At 47.0% G+C, this 27,234-nt stretch overlaps 1 protein-coding gene across 2 annotated transcripts; it reads left to right on the forward strand.

Annotated features, from left to right (window-relative positions):
• On the forward strand, positions 1–27,234 carry Vxn (vexin). Of its 2 annotated transcripts, XM_006974679.4 has the most exons (6): positions 1–478; positions 5,698–5,753; positions 12,872–13,022; positions 18,363–18,424; positions 21,484–21,575; positions 24,806–27,234. In XM_006974679.4, exons 1-6 carry the CDS (start codon positions 412–414, stop codon positions 24,987–24,989), a joined length of 612 nt encoding a protein of 203 aa, XP_006974741.1. In that variant the 5' UTR covers positions 1–411; the 3' UTR covers positions 24,990–27,234. The 2 variants fall into 2 exon arrangements, with proteins under 2 accessions (XP_006974741.1, XP_076419787.1); XM_076563672.1 differs by lacking the exons at positions 1–478; positions 5,698–5,753 and adding an exon at positions 12,613–12,749.

A 27,234-nucleotide genomic window follows, 5' to 3' on the forward strand; every position in this document is an offset into this window, starting at 1 on the left:
GCATGACTGATAGCAAAACTGACGTTTCCTCTTGGGTGAAATCCTCCAGCCAAGCTGGGCGCTAACCGAGTAGGCGATTTCACTGATTTCACTTCGTCACCTCACAAAAGACTTCCAAATTCACTGCAGCAGACACTGCAAAATAAAAATGTTAAGTACATCCTAGCTGGGGGGAGACGGAAGCCTTCGTGTTCAATCAAAGGTTTGCAATAATAGGATTCATTTAAAAAAAAAAAAAAAGACAGATGGGATTAGGAAATGTTGCGGTGGAGACTGGCGTGAGAGGCAGCCTGCCTTTTGTGGACCTGCACAATGATCCCAGACCCAGACTGGCTTAGGAAAGTCTGCGACTAGGGCTCCAGAGAGAGGCCACCGGCTCCCGGACACCCTGCAGGGCAGGAGGCTGAGACCATGCATCAAATCTACAGCTGCAGCGATGAGAATATTGAAGTTTTCACCACCGTGATTCCGTCCAAGGGTGAGTAACAATCGCCCTTGGAGTCCCCTACTGTGGCATCTCCTGCCGGAGGTGACCGATTGCTGTTGTACTAAGGTATACTGGTGCGTGGTACCCACCGGTCCCGAGGTCTGCCGGCTTCCCCGTTTTGATGGCTTTTGATCCCCTCCTCCTTTCTGAAGAGGGGGCACAAGGACAAACATCAATCATAGGAAAACAATCTATCAAGGCGGGGACGAGGGCAGCGTAGCGCTTCCTGCTTCACTTCATTCAATACGAGCAACCCAGCGGGCTCAAAGACAGGACAGTGAGAGACTGTTAAGCAGACAGAGATGGAAACAAAATTTCCAGGGTAGCCGATAGGCTTTTTTATTGTCTGCAGTGAGAAAGCAGGTTCTGAAAGGAGAAATCAGCTGTCCCAAAGCCAACTCTGTCTGACTTGGGAGGGGGAAGGCTCCTGGCCGGCCAGACACCCAGAAAGGCAATGAAACTGGGCCCTGACCCCAGGTTGACTTCTCCACAGAACCCCAGGGTCACCTCACCGGGCACCGCCAAAAGGCACCACCTGAGAACCTTGACTTGATAAGCTCTGGTTCCTGGCAATTGGTGCAAGGCCCTGGGAAGGGCTTTGAGAGACCACCTTCAGGGGAGGCACTGGTGACCCAGCATGGAGCCCTCTGCCTCGCCATTGTTCTGACCCTGCACCCCCTTGTCTTGCTGTGGCACAGGCTTACCCCCTGCCACTGTGATACTCGGCTGAGATGGTCCTGATGTTTGCTGGTGCTGTGAGCCCACATTCAAACACTTCTTTTTTCCTTTTCTCCCATGTCAGCCACAGACAGGGGCCTTGCTGGGGTGGGGTGGGGGGGAGGGATGAGACGCAGCCTGGACATAGACAGACAGCTGAACATAAACTGAGTGCTTGGTATCTACTACCGAGGGGGAGGGGAGAGAAGAGGAGTTGGGAGTATGCCCATGTGTAGGAGTTGAAATTTTCTCAGGAGATTCTGAAAGGCAGCCCGTCTGAAGAGGAATGAGCTAGATCTGTGTGAATAAAGATGACCTTTCCATTTATTTCATCTCTGCCTTTTGTTTTGGTGGGGTTTTTTTTGGGGGGGGGTGAGGGGTTGCATTGCTAGTGGTGAGCCAGGAGCCCATGCATGGGAAGCAAGTGCTGTACCACTGAGCTACCCTGCAAGACCTGCAGATGGATGTTGAGGGGGAAAGAAAAAGCAAGCTGAAAATTTGTATATGCTCGGGAGTGCGCTTGGAACCACGGATAATTCCGCATGGTGTTTATGGACGTATTTTTGGAGCAAAGTATGAGAACAAGACAAGAAAGGCCCCTATGTGATAAAGCCAGCGAGCTCAGTGGCCCTGGGGAAGGGAGGAAGGAGAATTAGACAAGGCGAAAAGGGGCTTTAAACCTCATCGCTGATCTTCGGGAAGCAAAAATATTAGGATGTCTGTTTTCACTGAAACATACAGCTCATGTCTATAATCCAAGAAAGCTGAGGCCTGAGGATCTCAGGGCCAAGGCCAGCTGGGTATAGTGCAGCACACTGTTCCAAAAGGAAGAGAAAAAGTATATCTATTTCTTGTCATTTAAAAGGTAAGGGAGAAGGCGTCCTTGACAAAGTGGTTCTAAGACTTCTGCCATGTCTGTACCGTGTGACCTTGGACCAGCTACTTAGCTTCTCCAGACATGAGTTCCCACTTTTGTAAAAGAGAAACAAAATTTAGCTCCCAAGGTTATCATGGAGAATAAATGGATTGATAGACGGAACAGTTATAATGGAGCTGGTACGATCACACAGCATCAAACATATCACATTCAAAGTGACTTATGTTTTCAGCCTGCATGTGTGGCTGTGAATATGTGCATTAAAGATAAATGTTTGGTCCTATATCCCCTCTGTCTTCATCCGTCGTTGGGCCTTGAACTAAGTATTCACAGACATTGACTGCTAGGGACTAATTTCGAGAAAGGATTATTTGCAGCTTTTGTAGAGACCTCAATGGGTAGAGCACATCTCTTTCCATGCCTTGCTTTACTCTGGGGCCTCCTGAGAGCCTCTGAGCACAAGGCTTCTATGGAGAGGAGCTAATGCTCTCAATTCTGAGCCACTGCATATGAAAGCAACAAATGACCCTTATCCCAGGTCACCTACAGAACTGCAGAAAGACAAGTTTGCCCGACTTTGTCTAACAAGGTCTGAGTCCCCTGAGTGGGCCATTTCTCAGAAGCTATGCATGAGCCATGGGCATCAATGAACAATAATTCTCCCCAGGACAGGCTCAGCATTGCAGACAGTATAGCCTGGTGGTTAGGAGTAAAAGCCCTAAATCTGCTGTGGTGGTACAATCTGAGGTCCCAGCACTAGAGAGGTTGAGGTGAGATAATCACGAGCTTCAGGCAAGCCTGGGCTAAATAAGAAAACCCCATCTCCAAGAGCATGGAGGCAGGGCTCAGTACGCTAAGTGCCTCCCTCCCAAACACAAGGAGCTGAGTTCAGATCTTCAGAACCTGGAAAAAGCTGGGCAAGTGGCACCTGGCCATAACTCCAGCATTAGGAGGCCAGAGACCGACAGATCTTTGAAGCTCATTAGCAGCCAGATTAGCCAAATTGATGAGCTATCAATTGATGAGTTCAATGAGAGACCCACCTCAAAATAAATAATAAAATAAAGATAGAAACCAATGACGGAAAGCTATTCAGTGTCATCATCTGCCCTCCCCACATACACAAGTACACACACAACACACAGGTACATATACCATGACACACATGTATGAACAAGTGCATACTCCACAACACACATGTACACACACCAAAACACACACACTAAAAAGTACATATTCCACAATATACACACATACATAACACACTAATGGGTAGATGCACCACAACACACACACACACACACACACACACACACACACACACACACACACACACGCACACTAACAAGTACATATACACACCACACGCATACATAAACATACACGGTGTGGCCTCCATTTTTCCATGAACTGAGTGAATGTTGTGTCCCTAGAAACTCACAATGTGGTGGGACCCATGAAGCATGGCGACTCAGAGTGGAGATGAGGGTGACCAGCCATCACCACCAGGCTCCAGTTGAGCGGTGATCACATGTTTACTGTTTCTCTTTCCAGTGTATGTGTGCTGGGATCAGCCTGATAGCTACACTGCTCAACTGAGCTGTCTTAGTACCTTGTAACATTTGGCAACAGAATATATTATGGTGTTTCTAATGTATCTTTGTTTTAATGTGCTTTAGTGTTTTGCCATGGAAAGTTTCCAGTCCCTTGAAACTGGAGTTACAGACATATGGGTGCTGGGAGTTGAACTCGGGTCCTCTGGAAGTGCAGTCAGCACTCTTCACCACTGAGCCATGGCTCCAGCCTGGTTTCTAATGTATCTTAAAAACACAGACAATAGGTCAAGTCTATAGCTGAGACTATGTGTGTCCTCTTCCATTCTAGAGAGAAAGAGCCCTTTCAGGAAATATGTGTCGTAGACACAGCTCACGGTGACGTCTGAAGATAAAAGCTGTGTTTCACTCAGATGTTACACCAGAACTTACTTCCTACAAGCACCACAGAGGAGAGTTGGGGAGCCAGGGAACAGCAGGAGGCGGTAAGATAGGCAGCAAGAAGAGTTCCTAGCTCAAGCAGAAGGGCAGCCATCACTACGGTATCTTCCTCCTGCCTTCGTCTGGCAGAAAAGTTCTACGGACCACACTATTTCCTGGGTACTTGTTTTTTGCCTGGTTCTGGGCAAGGGCTTTGTGGAGGCTGGTTCATGTACTCCTTGACACAGTCCTTTACTGTAAGTGACAGTCATCCTTGTCTGTCACATGGAGAAAGTGAGACTCTGAGAGAGTGAGAAAATTGGCTGGCCCGTCATGGTCATGTTCATGCCCTGGAGGAAGTTGGGGTCCCTGGCTATCAGTCAGCATGTTGAACTCCAGGCTTCACAGCTACAAGGACTTTGCAGAAGATGTCGGGCAGCACTCTATGTCACTCATTTGACGTCAGTTCAGTTCTGAACAGGGTGAAGACGGATTTGGGTTCCAGTAGATCATAGCCATGTGGAAGGTAGATGAGGGGGTGTAGGGGGACCTGAAACATACAAGGCCAGGCATGATGTATGTGTTCCCCTGATGTGAGGAACCTTGAGCGGTCAACTTTATAGAAATGAGAAGGGGGAAATGCTAATTACCAGGCCTGGGGACAGTGGCTATTACTGCAGTGAGATCCACGCCTCGGCCCAGCAAAGCACTGTAACTTTTTAATAGCTAATTGATTTTTTTCAAGGTTTTTTTTTTTTTTTTTTTTTTTCAGATAAGGTCTCCTCTGTTAGCCCAGGCTAACTAAAATTCACTATGTAGCCAAGTGACTTTGAACTTTGAACTCCTAATCCTCCCCCTGTCTCCAATTCCCAAATTCTGAGATTACAGGTGTGAACCAACACACCAGGTTTTATGTGGTGCTGAGGGTCAACCCCAGAACTGAACTGCAGGCATGGCAGGCAAGCAGCCTAGCAGCTAAGCTATCTTTCCCTACTAAGCTGATTTTAAGTTATGGTACACACACACACATACGCACGCACGCACGCACACGTGCACATACACAGTAAAAGTTACCATTTAACCACACCAGGTGTGCAGATCACTGACAAGCACACTCATAGTGCTGGACACCGCTGCCCCCATTGATCTCCGGACTTCTTTATTAGCCCAAACTGAAACTCCATGCCAACTACTAATATCTCCCGCTCCTCCAGCCCCCCAGGCCCTGGGAACAACCACTCTGTTTTCATCTCTATGACACCGACTGCTCCAGACACCCCGGATATGTAGACTCGTGCACGGAACAGCTCCTCTTTTGTGTCTTGTTTAACCTAGCACAGTCGTTCAGGGTTTGTGCATGTTCTCTTTACTTTTTAAGGCTGAGCAGTGTTCCGGTGTGTGGGTATTCCATATTTACCCATTCATCTGTTGGTGGGCACGGGGTTCTTAGCAACCTTTAGCTATTGTAAGTGATGCTGCAGAAGTTTTGTTGCAGTCAAACTGGGGGACATCTTAAATTGCAATGGAACGCTGCTGTTTCTTCCCACCCCCTTCCCAAGAACCCCCAACCAGGGCCAAACATTCTCAGGTCTGTACCGTAGCCTTACAGGCATTTTCTAAAATCATTTCTTTATCTCTTTCAGTGTCCAGTCCATCCAGGAGAAGAGTCAAAAGCTCTCAACACCTGTTGACCAAAAACGTAAGGAAATGTGTTTCATTAGTTTTCATTCTCTTTGATGGAACTTTCAGTACAAAAACCGAGATGGCCTCTTGACTCCTGCCCTCCCCGATGCTCTCAAGGGTGAGGAGGCAAGGGTGTCTCATGTGGCTGATTGTTCACTTAGCCAAAATAACTGGCAAATACCAACCATACACCAAATAGTCCCCCGGGAGATTCCTCATTTGGCCATTTTCCGCAGGCACAGGGGAGATCTCACTCTGCATGCACACAGAGTTCATGATGTGGATGTAGCATCCTGATCTATGTCTTTATAGTGTTATCTATTCTCACCTTTATAGACAGCAGTGGACCACTCATACAATTCCTTATCTGACAGGCCTCTTAGCAGAACAAACAGGTTACAGAATAAGAACAGAGCATCCATCTGCCCACCTATTCATCCCTCAAGTATTTCCATTTCTGGTATGTTAGAGAAGTAGATGTACAGAGTATGAGAGGAATATTGTTGCTGTTTGCTTGCTTGTTTGAAATAGTCCTTGTGTAGCTCAGGCTGTCCTCAAGCCCACCACGTAGCCCAAGCTAGCCTGAAACATGAAATACTCTTGCCTCAACCTCCAAAATGCTGGCACCATAGGCATAACATTTTTTTTAAAAAGTTGTTTTTGCTTACTGGTTTATCTGGTAATGCCAGAAATTCTGAACAATTCAGAGGTTTCCAGCCTTGCACTCTCCTTTTCCTCCAGCCTCGTTTTGAATTTTAAATTGTGTTGTGGTATTTTTAATGCAGTACTTTACTGCATTAAAGTTGTTTACGCACTCTTAGAGGCTAATAATGCTAAGCATTTCTCACTTTACATACATATTTCTTTATGTCTAAACTATCAATATATCTGCACTGTATTTCAAAAGGAAGACTGATTGGCTCCTCTTGATGATGTGGGATTGCTATAAAAAATTTTAGACGATACTATTACAGATTTTTAAGCATTGTAATTTTTTAAAAAAATCCTTTCTCTGTTTTATGGTTCTTTTTAAGTTAAAGGGAGTTTATTTGTTGTTCCTATAAACATTCTTTATACTTTTTTTTTTTTTTTTTTTTTTTTTTTTGGTTTTTCGAGACAGGGTTTCTCTGCGTAGCTTTGCGCCTTTCCTGGAGCTCACTTGGTAGCCCAGGCTGGCCTCGAACTCACAGAGATCCGCCTGGCTCTGCCTCCCGAGTGCTGGGATTAAAGGCGTGCGCCACCACCGCCCGGCCTTTTTTTTTTTTTAAAGAACACAGGTACACTGATCACCCTGAACAGGGCAGAGTGGCCATGAAGTAACAACAGCATTTCCTACAGTTTTGTTAAACTCCAATTCCAAGTCAGCATGTATGCATTACAAAATCTCACAAGGACACTCAATTTAGTGTCACAAGATTCTGAGATGCTGTACAAGAGAGTCGAAGATGTAGAGACTTTTATAGTCAAATTGCCTGTGTGTAAATCCCAGCTCCATCAATGTCTGTATATTTGAGCCAGGTGCCTAGCTGCCATGGAACTCTACTTCCTTAGCTTTAAGATGAGGTTTATACAAACATGCATCTCAAGGAGAAGGCACAAATGGCTTAACACACAGCAAGTGTCTGCTTCAGAGAGTGTCACATACCAAGCATTCAATAAATGCTGGTGTGGTTTTTGATCTGGGTTTATTCCACTTGACTGAGACAGGGTCCAGTCTGTAGTTCTGGCTGGCATGGAACTCTCTATGTAGACCAGGATGGCCTGGCAGTTGCAACCTTTAGCTGGTGCACATGGATATCATAGAAGTAGCTCAAGAGAAGTCGCCCATACAAGGAGTGGGTCTGCTAAGCATTCCAGGATAATGGAGCCTTTGGTAACAAGTAGGAAAGATGGCATGAGGAAAATCCACCTACCTCTGCCTTCCAAGTGCCAAATTAAAGGTGTGTGTCACCATACCCAGCCGTCTTAGCATTTCATTGCTGTGAACAGACACCATGACCAAGGCAATTTTTATAACTGGGGCTAGCTTACAGTTCATTATCACTGCGGAAGGAAGTATGGCAGCACACAGGCAGGCATGGTGCAGGAGAAAAAAACAGAGTTCTACAACTTGATCTGCAGGCAGCAGAAGGAGACTACCACACTAGGCCTAACTTGAGCATATCAGACCCCAAAGACCGCACTAACAGTGACACTTCCTCCAACAAGGCCACACCTCCTAATAGGGCCACTCCCTGTGGGCCAAGCATTCAAACACATTCCTATTCAAACTACCACACCAGCCATTGGTGTGTTTTTAAGTGAAATTTTTCCATATACTACAGGATAATTAATTATTGTCTGTCAAAGGACTATTTTTGTGAGTTGTTTTTATTCAATTAACAATAGATCTTGAATATCTTTCCATGCCAAAAAAAGTATATGAATATCTATGTGTCTGATACATGTGTGTAGAATATGTGTGTGTGTGTACATATCCCTCTCTTAATGTCTGCATAATATTCCAATGTATGAATTACCAGTATTTACTTATCCAAGTCAAATCTAGAGTTTTTAAATTCATTATCCAAAGTCATCAATAAATAGAGTTTCTTCACTTTTTCTGTTAGGACAATACCCCAAGGAAGCTTCCTGAGAATATTGTTATGTTCTTATACATTTGATCAAGTTGTAGAACTCTCAGTTTTTTCTCCTGCATCATGCCTGCCTGTGCGCTGCCATACTTCCTTCCATGGTGATAATGGACTAAACTTCTAAACTGTAAGCCAGGCCCAATTAAATATTTTCCTTTATAAGAATTGCCCTGGTCATGGTGTCTCTTCACAGCAATGAAACTCCAGGACAGCTGGGTATGGTGACACACACCTCTCACACATCTTTGAGGGTGTATTTGTAGATGTAAAGAGACTGTTGTAGTCATCGCCAAAGTCCTGCAACCGCCCCTTTCCAGAACACCATGCCATTACCGTAGGATATTCCTGTTGTTACGTTTTCACAGGCTGATAGGTGGAAATGCCTTACCATTTGTATTTCTTCCATTTGAATGTAATTCTTCATTTCTTTCATAGATTTATCAACCATTCAATATTTTTCCCTGTGGGTTTTTTATTCCTCTCCTTTGTCTGCTTTTATGTCAGTTGTATATCTTTTCTTGAGGACTTTTGGGAACATTTGCTATATTAGAAGGGTTGTGAGTCACGAGATCCTGACCTCATTCATAATCCCCGGGAATTAACAAGATAGTTCGTAAGGGAGATGGAAAGAAAAGGGTGTTCACAGACAATTCAGAGTCAGGAAACTTCATTGCGAGTGTTTAAGCCTTGGCCAATAGCTGCCCTGCTCCTCCTCAGTTTAGAAAGCTCAGGCCTAACCACGGAACACATGCCAGGCTGGGCAGGGCGACTCGAGCCTGAAATCCTTGGTGAGACAGGGGTTTCTGTCCTCTTCTCCAGTGACAGTGCCACAGGAAAACCCACCGTACTGTGCACCGACACTAACATTTACAGAGTTCCTTGGCTCCAATGGCTCATCTGCATCTCCTGTCGCTCCCTGGGCTGCCACGTGGATGGAAATGCATGTCCTTCCTCTGCCAACACCACTCCTCTCTGAGTCATCCTCAGTGCCCAAGTCACTTCCTCTTGGACGCCACTTGAGCGGCATTTTCTTCCAAATCCTAAGGCACATCCACTTCCGCAGCAGTGTGCTGTCTCTCCCTCCCTCCCTGCCTCTCTCCCTCCCTCTCCTTTTTTGATGCCCGGTCTGTTTTATTGACGTCCTGATCATTCCGATGTCTGTGGATGGCATAGAAATATCTCAAGAGAATGCTCCCACACAAGGAGTGGAGCTGTTAAGCATCCCAGGATAATGGAGCCCTTTGATAATGAGCAGGGAGCTGACTAGAGGAAAGACAGAGAAAAATATCACTTTTGTCCCCAGATCTGATGCTTGTGCGGGGACATCTGTGTGGCATCTCCTGGCTTATGCACTAAGCATTCAATTGCACTTGAAAATCCCAGCTGGGTGAAGGTGTTTCTGAGCTTTTACAAAGAACATTTATTCAGGAGGCATGAAACTATGGTACACATTGGTTCTGTAAGGGCAGTTCTGTGACCTTAAGAAAGACACAAAGCTCCTTTTGACCTTGGTTTCCCTCTGTGTAAGTTGTTAGAGTCAGCTTGAACATTTCTATAGATTCCTTCTGCCCCAAGCCGTGACTGTGCCCCACCATTTAGGTCTCAGCTGACTAATTCCTCATGTGACCTCCAAGCTGGCCAGCCAACAGAAGCATGGGTTTGAGGTGTCAGGGGATGGACTCCCCAGCAATGTGGTAAGGTAACTCTGCAGTAGACAGTGTGATGGCCTAGAACAGGAAAAACCATCACTAAATTCTTGCTTTCTCTCCTCTACCCTATTAACATCTCGAGCTCCCCACCTCTCCAATCTTAGCTCTATACTCGGATGCTAAGGACATGCTCACAGACTGCTTTGTTCTACAGCTATCAGCAGTGTGTTCTACAGACAGGAAAATAAGGCAGGGTCTCAGCAGCCAGCAATTGTCATGTCTTGGGGTACTGTGGAATACACAGTAAGGAAGTAGGTGACCCTAAATGATGACCTGGAAAGTAGACACACACAGACACAGACACAGACACAGACACACACACACACACACACACACACACACACACACACACACACACACACACACACACAGAGAGAGAGAGACAGAGAGACAGAGACAGAGACAGAGACAGAGACAGAGACAGAGACAGAGACAGAGAGAATACATGTGGACAGGAACTTTGCTCAGCCTATCTAAAAGCCTTGCAGGGAACCCAGCAAATTACCATTTCTGAAATGCCAAAAGCAGGCAAAGGCAAGGACTGTCAGGCTAATGATGAATCCTAAATGCTCAGAATAGCCCCCAGCTTTCCCCCAAAGATGTGACTGGGTCCTAATGGCTATGAGAAGAGTGACTATCCTTCCCCATTTAAGACCAAATTTGTGATATTCAAATTCTAAGTGAAGGGCTCTTTGTGGTGGACTGAAAGAAAGATGGCTTCCCTATGTTCCTCTATGGGAGACATGAAGATTCAGTCTTCGGAACACGTTAAAACACTTGAAATGTGACAGGTGAATGTGTGCCCTGAAGACATCAGGAGTCTTTGCTAGTAGCAGGCATTGATTCTGCCAGTCCAGCAAGGGTGGCATGAATAGCCCTCCTCTGCTCCACTACTAACTGTCCAGACAGGGGCCTAAGGTCTTAGAATGTGGCTCAGTTGGTAGAATGTTTGCCTACCATGCATGCAGCCCTGGTTTTGATCCCCAGGTTGGGGGTACACATCTGTAATCTCAGCATTCTATGGGTGGGGGCAGGATGGTCAGAAGTTCAAAGACATCCTCAGCTCCATAGCAAATTGGAGGCTAGCCTAGACTACACGAGACCGTATCTAAAAATGAGCTATCTGGATCTTGAACTCATGTTGGCTTGACCCCAAGTGGAGTTACCTTGTTCTTCATTGGTAATCTGATAGGAGAGGAAGATTTTATTGTTTTAATATGCATTTAGTCACTAGTGTTCAGCAAATTTATGGGTTTTGCTCATATTTCCCTCCATCTTTCTATTGCTTTTTCAATGTTGTTACTTGGGAAAGAGTTTTCTGAGCACAGGGATAATTCCTCATCATATGTAATGCATATGTAATAATATAGCATATTAAGCTATACCCTATTTTACTGTTTGTTGTTCAACACACAGCTTTGACCCGACTCATCACCCAGACCGAATAGAGATGCTTTTCCCCAGTGGCCTGAAATCTACTCCAACAATACCATCAAAGATCAGTTTCCTCCACTGACTTGAACACCACCCTGTTATCACGTTGTTAAGAGCCCATTTATTTTGCTCTGGCATCTCCCAAAACCAACACTACAGTTCTGTGTGGTCAACTGGAGGGGACTGCCAAAAGCTAGACTATCAGGGGCGAGCCCATCCGCCTCACTGGCAGATGCACAGGAGCTGGGAGCTGACACAGAATGGGCCCTTGCAGACCAGCTGTGCACACAAGGAAGTGGCTGGGGGTAAGGCAAGCCCCGGGGAGGCTGCAGTGTTGAGGAATACTGGAGCTTCTAATGAATGGGCCATGGAGTAGGACAATCAGAATGAATGACCCTGTGTCCTGGAAATGGATAAAATATGCAGAATCTGCTCCCTGGCTGCCAAGATCCCCTTCATGACTCCCCATATTAAGATAAAATGGCTGCTATTATTTGCCTCCCGTTTTTACATTTAAACTATTTCAGTGATTTAAGTACAGCTATCCCTCAGTACCCCCAGGGATCGGTTCCAAGACATCCACAGACACCAACATTCACCTGCTCTAGTTCCCTGTGTAAATGGTATACCCTGTGCATACAGTCCTCAGTCACACTCCTGCTTTAAATCATCTCCAGATCATAAATTACCTAAAGAGAACGAAATGCTATGTAAACTGTTTTTGTATGCCATCAGCTAGGAGATAAAGAGCAAGTTCTATGTGTGCTCAGGGCAGAGGCAGGTGTTTTTTTAAACAATGTTTTTAAGAATTTCATACAAGAGTTGGATCTTATTTTTCCCTCCCCCCCCCAGCTCCCTCCCCCAACCCCCCCCAACCCACCCAACTTCAAGGTCCCTCTCTCTCTTGCAAACAAACAAAAACAACAACCAATCACGGGATCAGAACTGTGTTGACTGACTCCTCCTGAGCATGACGCCTGCTCTGGAGTGTGGCTGATCTACCCGGGGTCACTCAGAGTGGCTGTCAATTGTGAATAGCTTCTGGGCGAGGGGGTGGGACTTTGTGCTGGGATGTGGACTGGCTTGATCTTGTGTGAGTGACCACAGTTGCTGTGAGTTCCTCAATGGCCCCTGAGTCCTGGGGTCAGGTTATTGATGTTTCATTTGTGGTTGAGCACTTGCAGGCGATTGGAACGAAACCACCTTAGCTTTTCTGAGTTTCGCAATCTCCACTCGGTGAAAACTCACTTCCCACCACCCTGATTCAGGCCCATTACAGTACCCTTGTGGACATGAGGTGCGGCCCGGGCACTGGGCGCCTCGGGAGGATGACTGACTGTGTTCCTTGCGCCCTGCAGGTGGTGATCGAGTCGGACCTGTACGCACCAAGGCCTCTGGAGCTGCTGCCTCAACGCTGCGAGCGACCGCAAACCAGTGACCGCAGGTTTGGCAGGCTGCAAACTGCCCGGCCACCGGGGACGCATCCCACCAAAACCCCCATCAGACCTGGTACGTGAGGGGACCTAAGGGCCAGTGAGGTTCCACCAAAAGCGCGGCGGCTTGTATATGTCCTGTCCTGTGGTCCTTCCAGGCAGGCTGACTGAGCATTGAGCTTTCAAAACAAACACGCAAAACAAAACAAACAAACCAAAAACCTGTTTGCATTGAGAAAGCACCCGCTGTTGGGTCTGACCTACAGAGGCGGGCCCACGAACACAGCGCTGCCTCTCTGGGCGCAGTGTGAGTGAGATGCTCAGTTAAAGGCCCTGGAATCATCCCCAGGACCATAACCACAGTCATAACAACCAAATTGTATCTTTTTTTTTCATTTGAATGACGTAATAATCCATAAAAAGAATTTAGGGGCAAACCGATTTGAAATCTGGAAACAGTAATGCTACCTTGGATATCATGTTTCTGAAATGGTTTCTACCCTAAGTCGTAACATAGGATTCAACTTCTAGTCCTCTGAAGTTGCTAATAGTATTTTCTCTTTAACTGATAGTTTAGGCTTTTTTTCTGTTGTATCAACAACCTAAAGTTACTCATGTTTTGATTCCAATAACACATAGTTAAGAATGGTGGCTTACACTTGTAACCTCGGCATTTGAGAGGCTGAGGCAGGAGGATTGTCATGAGTTCACGGTCAGCCTGGACTTGAGGAGGAGATCCTACCACAAAAACTAGGAGCTGGGAAGACAGCTCAGTTGATAAAGTATTTGTGACACAAATACTAGGGCCTGAGTCTAATCTCCTGAACCCACACAGTGGGGTGTGCAGCGTGAGTGTAACCCAGGGCTGAGGAGGCGGAGGCAGGAGAACCCCAAGGCTCCCTGGCCAGTCTAATAGGCAAGCCTCAGATCTCAGTGAAAGACTGTCTCAAAAACAAGATGGTTGATGTCTATGGCTAACTTCTGGCTTCCACATGTCCCCCTTCATTTCATGCATCCACATATACTAATATGAACACACATCGGTACGTACACACACACACACACACACACACACACACACACACACACACACACAAATCCAAAATGTTGTCAAAGCTTCTGGTGTTAACAGTTTTGTGTTTTACAGGAACTAAGTCTCTATTGACTATGTATGGTCTTTCACTCATCTTTTCCCATTCCATGCCCCTCCTTTGTGGGTGTTTTGTTCCAAGTTTTGTTGTGGTTGTTGTTTTAATTGTTGCTTTTCTTAGGTGTCATAATAGGTTTCTTTGGTCTCCCCCGGCACTCGTGATGGACAGTACAAGAACACATAAACCAAGCTGCATTCTCAGTCAAGATCGATTGCATACATGTAAATAGAATTGAAGCATTAGGAAGGCCACAATCTGCCTTGCAAATTAAGAGGAGATAGATTTTTCTCTGTGTCTATGTATAGGTGAGTGGGTGGGTGCGTGTGTGTGGAAAGAGAAAAATAGGCAGAATATTCCTCTTTGCTCCAAAAATCATAAAGTGAATTTAGAAGCCATATTGCTTGAATTACTGTGTACACAAGAATCAGCTCGGGGCCTTTTCCTGACGAAGAGTTTAATTCAGAGGGATGCTAGACCACCTATGAATCCCAAGGTTTCCTTTGTGACCTGCTCCCAGGTGGTGCTGTTCTTGCAGCTACAGGGTCAACAAACTGAGGTTTTAGAGAGAAATTACTGCAGTGAGTTTCAACGTGGGGTCCCAGGAGCAGCACCTGGAAATATGCTGGAAAGGTACATTTTATTTCACTAGAAATTCCAGGGTTAAGGCATATCACAATCTGTGTTTTACACACACACACACACACACACACACACTTGACCTCTGCTGTCACGCTTCCAGACTCTCATATTAGTATTATGGTCAGTGCCTCTTCCCCCAACTGTCTAGTTTTAGAGGTCACTTTTACAGTCTTTAAGAGACAGTATTTCGTAGTGTAGCCCAAGCTGACCTCAAACTCATGATCTTCCTGCCTCAGCATCCCAAGAGCCAGAATTACGAATGCACTGCCATGCTTGGCTGCTTTCACAACTTTGTAGGTAGTTGATGTCATCTTGTACTGCCCAAGTCAGTCTTGGATTCTGAAAGACAAGAGCGGTAAGTTATGAAATGGAGCGTCTGCCCGACACGTGACAGTCAGCTCATGCAGGGGTGTGCTAGTCAGGTTCGGATGGGAAAGAAATAGATTCAGCTGGGCATTGATTCAATTCCCTCAGTGCCTCCAATCGGATAGATTCCAGAATGGGTAGGAGGGAGTGTTGCTGAGCCGAAGCCAAACCCTGGTGCTCTCCAAGGAAAGGCTAGGCACCAGCCCATGGGGATGAGTTCTTACTTCCTCCTGTCAATTTGCTGCATGTCTCTGGGGACCCCAGGTCTAGGGGCCTTGCTCTTTCTCTGAACTATAGGATAAGGTCTTGGATGCTACAGATTTCTCAGGCAGCGGACAGGTGAGGAAACTTGGAGATCATGGGGATGACCGTCCAGCTTTCCAGAAAGTCTCTGATTCCTTCCCTAATACTTCTGTGTCCTCCCCACCCACTGTATACACTAACCTGACAGGGTCACCCCCAGAGAGCTCTTGGCTTGACACTTTTGTAACCTACCTCAAGCTCCCCAGGCTCAGACCCCAACACCTCACGTCTGTAGACAATGCCAGTGAAGGACCTCCGCCCCCAAGTCCTCTCTACACAGCTCCCAGGATGCCCTCCTAAGACGGGTAGCCTCCTCTGTCATCTTTTTAACATTGTTATCTCTTCCCTCCCACCTGTCCTCCACGCCAGGATGACATCTCACAGCCACCTCCTGTCCATACCGTTCTGTAAGGTAGAACAACCCTGAGCTGCAGGGTAAATCCCTGATGGCCCATTCCATTATGTTTCCCTGAATCTTCACTGATGAAGGTTCTGCGGGTTCTCCCTGTGTGCAAAACTCCGCCTCCTCCTGAGTTGGGATTTTATGCTGTGCCCTGATCAAGCTTCCCCGGGCCTACAAGAGGTCTCACACTTCCTGAAGCCATCTCCATCTCCTGATTTAGTGCTTTTCAGTTGCTGGGATAGAACACCATGGCCACGGCAACTTAACAAGGAAGGGTTCACTTGGGGTTTACAAGTCCAGAGGGCGAGTGACCATGACAAGGATGGCATGGAGCAGACAGCAGACATGGCGCCTGGAACGGCAGCTGAGAGCTCACTTCTCCAGCTGCAAACAAGAAGCAGAGAGAGTGAACTTGAAATGGCACAGGTCTTTAAACTCTCGAGGCCTGCCCCCAATGATATACTTCTTCCAGCACGCTCACATCTTCTAAGCCTGCACAGGTGGGCGTACCCACTGGGGACTGAGTGTTGAGATGCCTGAGAATATAGGGAACGTCTCATTCCACCATCCTGTCTGCCTACAGGTTAATGGTTATGTATCACCATTAACCTTGGTTTCCCCAACTAGAATATGCCAACTATCAGGGTCCTCCCCACTTAAGGTGAAGTGAGGACTAGATGAGATGTAGCTGTCTCCAGATCAGGCACAACTGGTTCCAGGACCCAATTAAGATGTCAAACTCCACAATGCTCAACTCCCTTATGTAAAATGGCACAATAATTGCATATAACTTACACATCTGTCTTTATGTCTACTTCCAATCATTTGCAGATGATTACTTAAACACCTCACATGACACAAATATTACAAAAGCAGTAGTTACTGTATTGGTTAGGCCAGGGCAACAAGGAAAATAAGTATGTACTTGTTCAGTACAAGGTCACTTTTTCTTGTTTGGTTTTGATTTTTAAAACAGGGTCTCATGATCCAAGGAGCCTTGGACTCACTTTGCTTAGGACTCTAGCCTATTCTCCCGTCTCGGCTTCCCAGTGTTGGGATTACATGTATGTGTTAGCATGCTTTGCTACACAAATGCAATCTCACCGTTATTGTTGTTGTTGCCGTGCTGGGGATGGAAGGCACCCTCTTTCCTATGCTGGGCAAGTGGTCTACCACTGGACTACGTCCCCAGCTCCACAGACTCAATACTTTGAAGCACCTTTTAGCCGTGAATGTGGGGCCTCCGGGTAGTGAGGCGGCCCACCTTTGTGCAGTTCATGCTCACCACAATCCCTGGCGCACTTCGAAAGGGAGCCGCTGTTGCTGTTTCCTCAGGGGCACCACTCGCTCTGGTCTGACCTTGGCAGTGTTAAAGGGATTTTCCTAGACCCGCTGAAGTTAGTAGCGTGTGCTTTTGTGTAAAGTCATAGGAAAAGGGATTCATGAATTCACAGGCAACTCCCGGAGCAGCTTCCTCGCTGTAACCAGCACCACTGGCAGGCAGCATCTGCAGGGAACAGCAGCCTCTGCCGCAAAGCTCGGAAAACAGCAGGCCTAGCTACAACCCAGTCAATCAACCAGTCAATTGATTCCCATTTAACTAGTTAGTTCCCATTTACCTAGTTTCTAACCCAGCAAGCCATAGGCAACCATGTAAACTCAATTACTGTGATTAAATGCTGTTTGCTTGGACTTTGGGCATCTGATCTAAAGCTGCCTACAAAATTTACAGATCTGCAGTATCACATGGGTTCCTGGCTTCCAAACTCAGGCCATGAGGTCTGCATGGCAGGTGCTTTTACCAATTGAGCCATCTCCCAGATCCCAAGATGTTTTTATATAGGCATGTGCATGATGAAATTAGGAAAGAGAGCATGAGAGGGAGAGAAGAGATGGGGGCGGTGTAAGAAAATAAATGTGAGATGGAAGCAGACAAGACTGGGATGAGAGAGGGAAGGAGGCCAGAGGGAGAGAGAGAGGACCGTGAGAACAAAGCAATGCCTAAAGCACCGTAGGACCCGTGAGAATGAAGTATGCACCAAAGGGGATGATAACAGAACTCATTCCTTGAACTGATTTCTTGTGAGCTGAGGTCTTAGGAAAGGAGGAAGTGCTGAGGCCACGTTCTCTGAGCACCCACTGCCTGCAGACACAGAGCCGAATGCTCTCTTTTAATTGACTTAATTTTTCCCCCAGCAGTTTGAGGGTCACAGCAAAAAGTGAGCTGAAAGGTACACAGACTTCCTGGATCTGCCTTCTGCCTGCACACGGGCAGACTCCTCCACTCTGAACATCCCCACCGCCATGGCATGCTCGTCTGTTGAACTACATGGACCTGAGTTCTGGCTTCCTGGGAGAGTGTGGCAGGGGTGGGGGGGACCCCACTAGACAGTCAGCATTGCGTGGCCAGCACTGCCCTGCTTTGCTACTTGCTTTGGAGGCCCTGAGGAAGTCCCTCTGTGACTGGATGGCTAGCGAGATAACTGATTCAGAAGCAGAGGGAGGCAGAACACAGAGTCCAACTGAGTAATGCCTCTTCTGTTCAATTTCACAGTGGGGATTTCTGAACCCAAAGCTTCGAATCTGTGTGGGAGTCGAGCATATGGAAAATCATTGGTAAGTAAAATAAGCCAGATTCGTTGTATCGGCGGTGCTTGAACCGTCTTGAAATGTCTCACTGGTGCCAGAAAGGGAGCCTGAGTCCTTTGCCCTGGGCTGAGAATCATTGGGAAAGCAGCCCCGGCCCTGTGGTTCTTTGCTCTTGGAACTAGCCATTGACGCCACTCTGTGTGCTTAGGACACACCACCCGGCTGCTTCTCTTTCTCAACAGGAACTCAGTTCACATGCAAACAGAAGCTGTGGCTTGCTAGCATCTCAAGCATGGGGGAAGAACTGGTAGGTCTGGCCTGACAGCAGTGCCTGACTAATTCCCAGGTGCAGCTCTGGGGTAGAGTGATATAAAGTTCCCCAGCACTGAGGGGGGCTCCAGCACCACCCAAGCACAGAACAGCAGTGTCTCAGTCAGCCTGGCTGCTATCACACACCATAGGCTAGAGCACTGAAATCTGCTCACTTTTAGAGACTGGGGAATCCAAATCCAGGTGACAGCCGATTTGCTGTCTGGAGAGGGTCTTCCTCTTGCCTTGCAGGTGCATGACTCATGCTAAATGTTTTCTGTGCATACAAATGGAGGCATTGCTGAAGTCTCTTTCTTCTTCTGAGGGCACTAATCTTATCATAGATGTTCCACTCTCAATATCCTCCTCATCTTAACCTAGTTACTGCCCAGAGGCTCCACCTCCAAAAGCCATCGCATAGAGGGTAGGTAGGGCCTTAACAGATGAGTTTGAGTCAGGTACAAACCCTCAATCCATAACCACCAGTCATGTGAGGGCAGGGTGCTTCTCAGAGCATCTCTTACAGGCCAGGTTCACTGGGATTTGAGGACTGAGGCATAAGATGTACATTAGGCATCGATACCGTCTTGAGAACAGAGAGGCAGCTTGTGTGGAGGGAGCAACTGAACCATGATCCAGGATTAGCACCTTCAAGTGTAGGCTCTAGGGTGAGTTACCTACACAGATGGGTCTCAACTGGGCCCAAATGGCTCAACCTTTTGTCTTCCTTCCTGGCTCCATCAGGGTGTGTGGGCTGTCCCAACAAGCATGTGACTCTGGGCAAGGTGGTCCTCGGCAGCAGAGAGATTCTTGCCTACCCTCTGCCCGCCCTGAAGCTGAACAGTTTCTTAAAGAGGGATTGGGGGCATGGCTCCAGATTTATCTCCTCTTCTCCTTTGTAGTCTTCTAGGGATAGGTGTGGGGTTCCCTTTCACTTAACGGAGTCAAGGTTGCATGGAGGTGAGAACATCTCCGATATCCTAGGCCCTTGCAGCAGCTACTATTCAACATGAAAACCGGAAGAAATGCCAGAAGCTAACTGGGCCAGCCCCTCGTCCTTATGGACAAATTAGACAAGTTAGGTCATTGTATTGGAAAAACTATACAAATGGGACAGGGGAAACTGTTGTCAAGGAAGTCCCCTCTCCAAACTCAGACTCAGCAAATAGTGTGGCGAGGCAGCTGGCAGAGGGAAGGAAGACAGTCTTGAGAGGTGCTGAGCTGAGAAACAGCCAAGGTTAAGGAGAAAGAGTGTCTAGTAGGCTGCGATTCCTGCGCCCAGGCCTCAAGGTAGGCTTAGACGGTGCCCTTGGCAGGTATGCAGCTGTAGAAAGGGACCAGAGAAAGCTGGGAGAGTGAAGGGTGGTGAGGAAGATGAAGAGGCGGAGCAGCATGTCCATGGGCCTGAGAAGAGAAGAGCTATGCCCCATCCATCGGATGCTCACTGTCCTGGGCAGGAGAGAGACTCAGAGCCTGCCCCCATCTAACCCTGAATCAATGCTGACGTGGAGGAGATGGGACTGAGGAAGATGGGGAAGGGGTGGGGACCAGGCTTTCCTGCCCGAGCTCAGGAGCTATGGGCTCATGTTAGCTGAGCATTGACGTGATGGGAGGAACAGCTAGGGAGAGGCCGCACGGTGGTACCGTAGTAACTCTGCCCTCGGCCTTCCCCACCCCAGGAGAGAGGTGTAAATAATGATGTCTTTGACCTGGAATTGTTGCAGAGACTGGAAATGTGGTGACCTGACACTTTGATGCGGCTTGGAACAGAAGAACAAAGCGTAGGGTATGCCCACTGATGAAGCAACCCCTGGACTTAGCCCTGATTAGGTCATCAGCTAATTGTCGGCTCAGGACAGGGCCGTTGGAAGGGAGCTCAGTCCCAGACTCTCCCACTTGTCGTTGTAACCTCTCTAGGGACCAAGACAGTAACTAGAGAACTAAAGGAAAAAGAAAAAGTGAGAAGGCACAATTTGTCGTCACATTGTCTGTTTAGTGCTCTGGGGACACTGAGACAGAGAAAGAGGAACGTGGCCAGGAGACTCAGGGTGAAAGTGAGCTTGAAAGGCTGATAGAAATGACGCCCTGATCCAGACAAGTATAAAGACATGCAGAGCTGTGGGCCAGCAGTAGACAAGGCAGGAAGCCGGCTCAGCGTGGACCAGGACCTGCTGACTCGTACAGTCCTAAAAGGCCGAGCTGCAGGTCAGCCCTGCAAGACCTCAAGGAGAAGGATGCAGGGTTGGCCTGAGTCTTCCATGCTGAGGGCTTGGGATGGGGACTCCTGACGAGTAGGACCTGGAGAGTGTAGTGGGCCTGGACACAAACAAGGTCTGAGTAGACCGTCCTTTGAAAAGTGCAGAAAGGCTAGTGCTGGTGTGGGCAGGATGGTTGAAGAAAGCCCCTACAGGACTGACGATCGGACACCAGCAGAGGAGGTGGAAGGGCGACAGATCCTTTGGAAGATTGAATGACTCTCTCACACACACACATGTCTCTAGGCCAATGGCTCTTAAAGCAGAGTCCCAGGACCAACAGTTTCACAGACTTTGTTCAATTCAGCGGCTCAGGCAACGCCCAGCCTGCTCAGTCAGATACTGTGTGGTCCTGGCACTAACCTCAGAAGCCTCCAGCATGTCTGATGCTGACTGAGGGCGGGCAGTTGTCCGGGTTAGGGGTGGTACCTCCGGACAGCCCTCTTACAAATGGTTCCAGTAAGTGCCAGAGTGGGAATGCGGCACCATCCTCAACTCTTTCCCCACTCCCTTAAAACGCAGATTTCTCCAGTGGCCCGCATCTCAGTGAAAGCTCCAGCTGTGGTGGAGGTGACAGCCAAGGGCTCCGAAAAAGGAGCTGTTCCGGGAAGAGGGTAAGTGTTGTGCCTTCCAGCTATGCTGCCTGCGTGGCTCTCCGCCCATCCCAGTCATGCAGGAGAGCAACAGGCGGCCAGCACTTCTCACACTTAATATACGCCCCCCCCCAAAAAAAAAACCCATGCCAGCTGTAAATGACCTTGTAATGAGGCCTGCAAACATGTGTCCAGCTATAGACACATCAATCGCTTCCCTAGGATTAAGCTGGAGTACTTTTCATGGCTTCTACTTCATTAACACTGCTTTCGGGGCTTTGTTTAATTAGATGAATGTAATGAGGAGCCATATGCAGAACCTCCATGGATGGTGTCACAAATGCCTTGTGAATTCTTTTAGGAACTCTCACCCACAGGTACAGAAATGACTCAAATAGTTTTCAGGCTGAGAATGCAGCTCTCCAGTCCACCTCCACTGCTGCAAAAAACAATAAAGGCCGGGTTTGAAAACAAACCATACCCATGGCCCCTGTTAATTCCGTCTGGTAAAGAGCCAGCCTAGGGTAGCAGGAAGGTTATTCCCGCAGCACCCAAAGGCCTTCAGTGTGGGAAGACAGCCAGAGTGCGCAACTGAACATGGACTCTTATGTCTCAATAACTGCCTTCCACACTGTAGGTCATGGCAAGGGGTAAAGGTGATGATGAAAAAATGAAAGCTTTGGACTCAAATCTGCTCTCTAGCTTGGCACTTGTACTCACTCTGACTTTGGGAAAATTATTCTCATCTATTTAGAAACAGAGAGGCTAGGTAAATAGCTCAGTGATTAAGGGTAGGTACTGCTCCTGTAGAGAATCCAAGTTTGATTGTTAGCACCCAGGCCAGGCTGCTCATAACCACTTGGAAATTCAGCTCCAAGGGTGTCCGATGCCTCTGGCCTCCAAAAACATCTCCACTCATGTGTACACAGAAACACATACAAACATGCATACATACAGTTAAAATAATGCAATAAATCCTTTTTAAAAACATAGTTGTACATGATGCTGCATGCCTGTAACCCTGATATTTGAGAGGTAGAGATAAAGGGCCAAGAGTTTGAGGCCAACTTAAGGTACTCAGTGAGGCCTTGTCTACAAACAAAAATGCACATACACAAGCAAGATAAAAGTGGTTATCATGGAGATTAGGTGAAATCATATGCAGAGCCAGATATGATGATGCATGCCTATAGTCCCAGCACTCAGGAGGCAGCGGCAAGAGTTCAAGGCCATGCCTAGGCTACATATCAAGGTCATGTTTCAAAACACAAAAAAAAAAAAGAAAGGAAAGAAGGAGTTAGGAAGGAGGGAGGAAGGGAGGGAGGAAAGAAGGAAGGAAGGAAGGAAGGAAGGAAGGAAGGAAGGAAGGAAGGAAGGAAGGAAGGAAGGAAAAGAAAGAAAGAAAGAAAGAAAGAAAGAAAGAAAGAAAGAAAGAAAGAAAGAAAGAAAGAAAGAAAGAAAGAAAGAAAGAAAGAAAGAAAGAGTTTATTTGGTTTACACTTCCACATTGTCATCCACTAATGAAGGAAGTCAAGACAGGAACTCAAGCAGGGCTGAAATCTGGAGGCAGGAGCTGATGCAGAGGCCATGGAAGGGTGCTGCTTACTGGCTTGCTCATCACAGCTTGCTCAGCCTGCTTTCTTATAGAACCCAGGACCACCAGCCCAGGGATGGCACCAACCACAATAAACTGCTCCCCTCCCCCATCAATCACTAATTAAGAAAAATGCACCACAGTCAGATCTTATGGAGTCATGTTCTCAATTAAGGTTCCTTCCTTTCTAATGACTCTAGCTTGTGTCAAGTTGACATAAAACTAGCCAGCATAGAGAGCTTAACTCAAACTGCTAACACTTTTTGAGAAACTTCTAATTTTAAACTTTTAAGAGACTGGGAAACAGCACGTTTGGTGAGATGCTCAGGACACATATGAAGGGACGCAGGCTGAAACAACATATTAACCCATTTTCTTTTGTTAATTACAAAATACTTACAGGCTGGTACATTATAAAGAATAGAGGTTACTTTGGGTATGATCTAATGCCAGTAGACTGTGCCCAAAGATGAGCTCTCTGTGGACAGAGGACAGAGGTTATACAGGACATTTACACAACCAGAGTTAGGAAAACGTATGAGAGATATATTCAAACTGGATTTTATGGCAGACCCACTCTTGGGTTATACTCTATTAACCCAAGAATCATTTAATCCATTCATGAGGCAAAACCCTAATCTAAAAGACCCTACCCTGATCTTCTTTTTATTTTGGGTGCCAGGACTAGAACCCAGGCTCACATACGTGTGGCAAATATTCTACCACTGAGCTGTAGCTGCAGCCCTGGTTTGATTTTTGAGGCAGGGGCTTACTGTATCATCCAGGCTAGCCTAGAACTTGAGATCTCCTGCTTCTGCCTCCCAAGTGCTGAGAATACAAGTGTGATCCCTGGTCCTTTCTCTTAATATCTCAAAATGGAGATGAGATTTCAAGATAAGTTGTAGAAAAGCACCCACAATCAAACCATGGCAAATATTAATCAAGGGAAGTAAAGCCATAGTAGTTAGGGGGGGAACCCACAGGATGGAGCACTTCTGCATGTCAGAATTCCCCTGGAAAGAGTTGTGAAAACCAAGTTATGTGCCATTTGGTGCATTGGGATTTAACCGGGGAAAAGTTGTTTGTGTGTTTTAACTCACTGGGCTTGGATTTCATTCTGGCTAGCAAATTTTTCTGAGGGACAGTAGCTGTTGCAGACTGCTCAGGCAGACCAGGAGGACTACACCACGCCTTGACAGAAGTGGAGCTTTCCAGTCCACAGCACTGCAAACCGCTTCTCTAAACCCAGTTCCCCCCCTCCCCCGCCACGCTGCCCATCCCTGTGCTGGAGACCAAATCCAGACCTTATGCCAGCTTGGCAAGCACTGTACCACTGAGTCACCCCCCCCCCAGGCCTCAGGCATTCTCTGGGTTAGGGAAGCAATTCTCAAAACAAGAGGACAGGACCCCATATCCCATGAACCACTGTGCTCATGGTCACCTCTTCTCACTCCATTAGAGATCCACCCCAGGGGGCATTCCTGTGGGTAGTCTACAGTGACCTTCCAGCTGTGGAGATCACGGTCATAGAATGGAGAAGGAGAGGAGAACTCTGGGTGGACATGCTTCTCAAAGTTACAAATTAAGTCTGGCTCAGTGCAGTATTCACCAGCCCCGCCCCCCTCCATCCCCTGCCCCCCTTTGGTTTATCATTTAGATCCAGACACCTCAAGAAGATAGCCGAAGAGTACCCGACCCTTCCCCAGGGGGCCGAAGCCTCCCTGCCATTAACAGGCAGTGCTTCCTGTGGTGTCCCTGGCATCCTAAGAAAAATGTGGACCAGGCACAAGAAGAAGTCTGAATACGTGGGAGCCACCAACAGCGCCTTTGAAGCTGACTAAAGGTGACCTTTCTTGGGAGCCTTGCACTGGCCAAGGGTCACAGGAGAGAAGAGTTGAGGATTGGGACTGAGCCACCCTCCCCTCCACTGGTTGCTAGTCCAAACACGTCACCCTCCCTCACACCCTGGCATAGGGCATGGGAAGTAACGAAGCAACGTCCCGGAAGGCGGGAGAGCCATTTCCCAGAACTGCTAGAGCCATTGGTCTAAAGTCTTGTTGGGAGACCATAAAGGTTATACCCCTCTCTTTAGGAAAACTATGCCAAAAGCAAACCTCCCTGGCCAGTTTGAAAGCCCTCCAAGGAAAACAGAAGGCAGTTGCTCTGTCTCCTTTGTGAGTTTTCCCAAAATGTATGATTTCCGGTATAAATGTAAAAGCTTGGTTCCGAGGTACTCCGAACACAACAGTTCTTACTTCCCCCATTTCATGTCTTTTTCGCCTTGATGAGATACGAAGCACTTCATCTTTCCTTTGTCCTAATATCTGCTTAACAGCATCATCTCTCTGCTTTGCTAACCATGGGCATGGTGGCATGAATTCTCTGACGTGCAGTTTTTCTATAGAAAAGCGCTTCAAACTGCAGCGTTAACTTTAGTGTCTTATATTTTGTGAAGCGGTGCAATCGACCAGCCTTGTCAACCCCCAGAGTGTTTTCCCATTTGTTGCCTCTTCCTACCATCGAAAAACCACTGTTAAGAAACCACTGTTGTTCCCAACTTTCAGGTCCCCGCTGGGACTGGGGTCCCTGGAAGTCATGTGACTAGACAGCAGGTTGTAGGACTGTCAGAGGGTCTTAGCTTCTCTCTAATAACTGAATTAAGGACGTTTTTAAATGGAGAGAAGAATCCAGTACAGGTGGAACTAAAAGGTGATTTGAATGACATACATCATTATGTATTAGATTAGTAAGATGGGTGAGAGCAGAGGATGGAAATCCCAGCTTCCCAAGAGGTTAGGCAGGAGGACCACATGTTTGAGACACACCTGAGCAGTTTAGCAAGACCCTGTCTCAAAAACCACACACACTGAGAGAGAGAGAGAGAGAGAGAGAGAGAGAGAGAGAGAGAGAGAGAGAGAGATTTATGCATTAGATGAAACCAGAAGAAATTGCCATTTTTGTAGGTTGAAAACCATTTCCTGTGGCTCAAACTAATATTTACTCTCATTTAAAATGATGATATAAGAAATAATGGTAACCATAGCTCTCATTTGTTCGATGCCTACCCGCCCTGTGCCAGGCACAGTGCTGAGCCCTTCACATGAAGGCCTGTATCCTTTCTAACAACTAAGTTAGGTGAATTTGCCCACTGCACAGGAAGATACCAATTCAAAAAGATTAAATGATTAGTTCGAATTCACCTAGCTTTCAATGCCCATGTTACATCTGCTCCTTCACACAAAGTAAGGAACAGGGAAGTACTGAAATCAGCAAAGAACCTCCCCCTCGGTGGACCGGGAGAGGCTGCTGGAGACAGTGTGGAGGTGGAATCTGAGGTATCAGAGTGCAGAAATTGATGAGTGGTATCTGCTTGTGGAGTGATCCATAACACAGACTCTATACTTCTCATTTGTGGTTTAAATTCTGCCCCAGAAGTCTTATTTCCTAATTAAGAGGTTTAAATTAATCCAGTCCTCTTAACGAAAGCAGAAACACTGTGGTAAACTGACCCTACGATTGTGTTGAGAATCGCCCTGTCTTGGCACAAGGAAGAGTTGGAACAGTTTGGGTCTCGGACTTCCTCCTGCCTGGTGCTTTGTGGCCTCTGCTCTCCTGTTTCTGACCCTCTAAGTGAACCGTAAAAGGGCAGGGGTAGGTCAAAACCCGGGCTCCCAGGCTCTCACCCTGCTGACTCCTGCCCTTCAGCTCTGCTTTGGACTCTGAGCATCTGACCCTCATATCCAAACACAGTTTGGAAATCCGGGCTTCAAGTGCTTTGTCACCAAGGGGCCAGTCCCTGTGGCCGGTCCAATGTTGTACACAATATTAAGTTGGAGTCCAGAACAAAGCTAGGGAAGAAACAGGTCATGGTCTCCGATGACTGGATTAATTTAGCTTACAATGGATCTCTTAAATGTGTGTGTGTGGCACCTGCAGATTTATGTACAGACTGGGACTCCTATTTATCTTTAACTATTTCATGGTGAAGTGTTTGCCTCGTGTAGAGCATTTCAATTCAAATGGCCAATTCAAATCAAAATAAAGTCTGCCTTGTTTGTGACATTAATAAACCACTTCAAGAACATA

Source organism: Peromyscus maniculatus, chromosome 2, assembly GCF_049852395.1.
Source record: "Peromyscus maniculatus bairdii isolate BWxNUB_F1_BW_parent chromosome 2, HU_Pman_BW_mat_3.1, whole genome shotgun sequence".
In the NCBI taxonomy this organism is placed as follows: Eukaryota; Metazoa; Chordata; class Mammalia; order Rodentia; family Cricetidae; genus Peromyscus; species Peromyscus maniculatus.

Bases quoted from the DNA above. Each gene is read 5' to 3' on its own strand.
- Vxn (XM_006974679.4), top strand. From the start codon at position 412: ATGCATCAAATCTACAGCTGCAGCGATGAGAATATTGAAGTTTTCACC. The intron at 5,754-12,871 runs GTAAGGAAATGT...TGCGCCCTGCAG, and splicing joins AACACCTGTTGACCAAAAAC to GTGGTGATCGAGTCGGACCT. The intron at 21,576-24,805 runs GTAAGTGTTGTG...TTTATCATTTAG, and splicing joins GGAGCTGTTCCGGGAAGAGG to ATCCAGACACCTCAAGAAGA.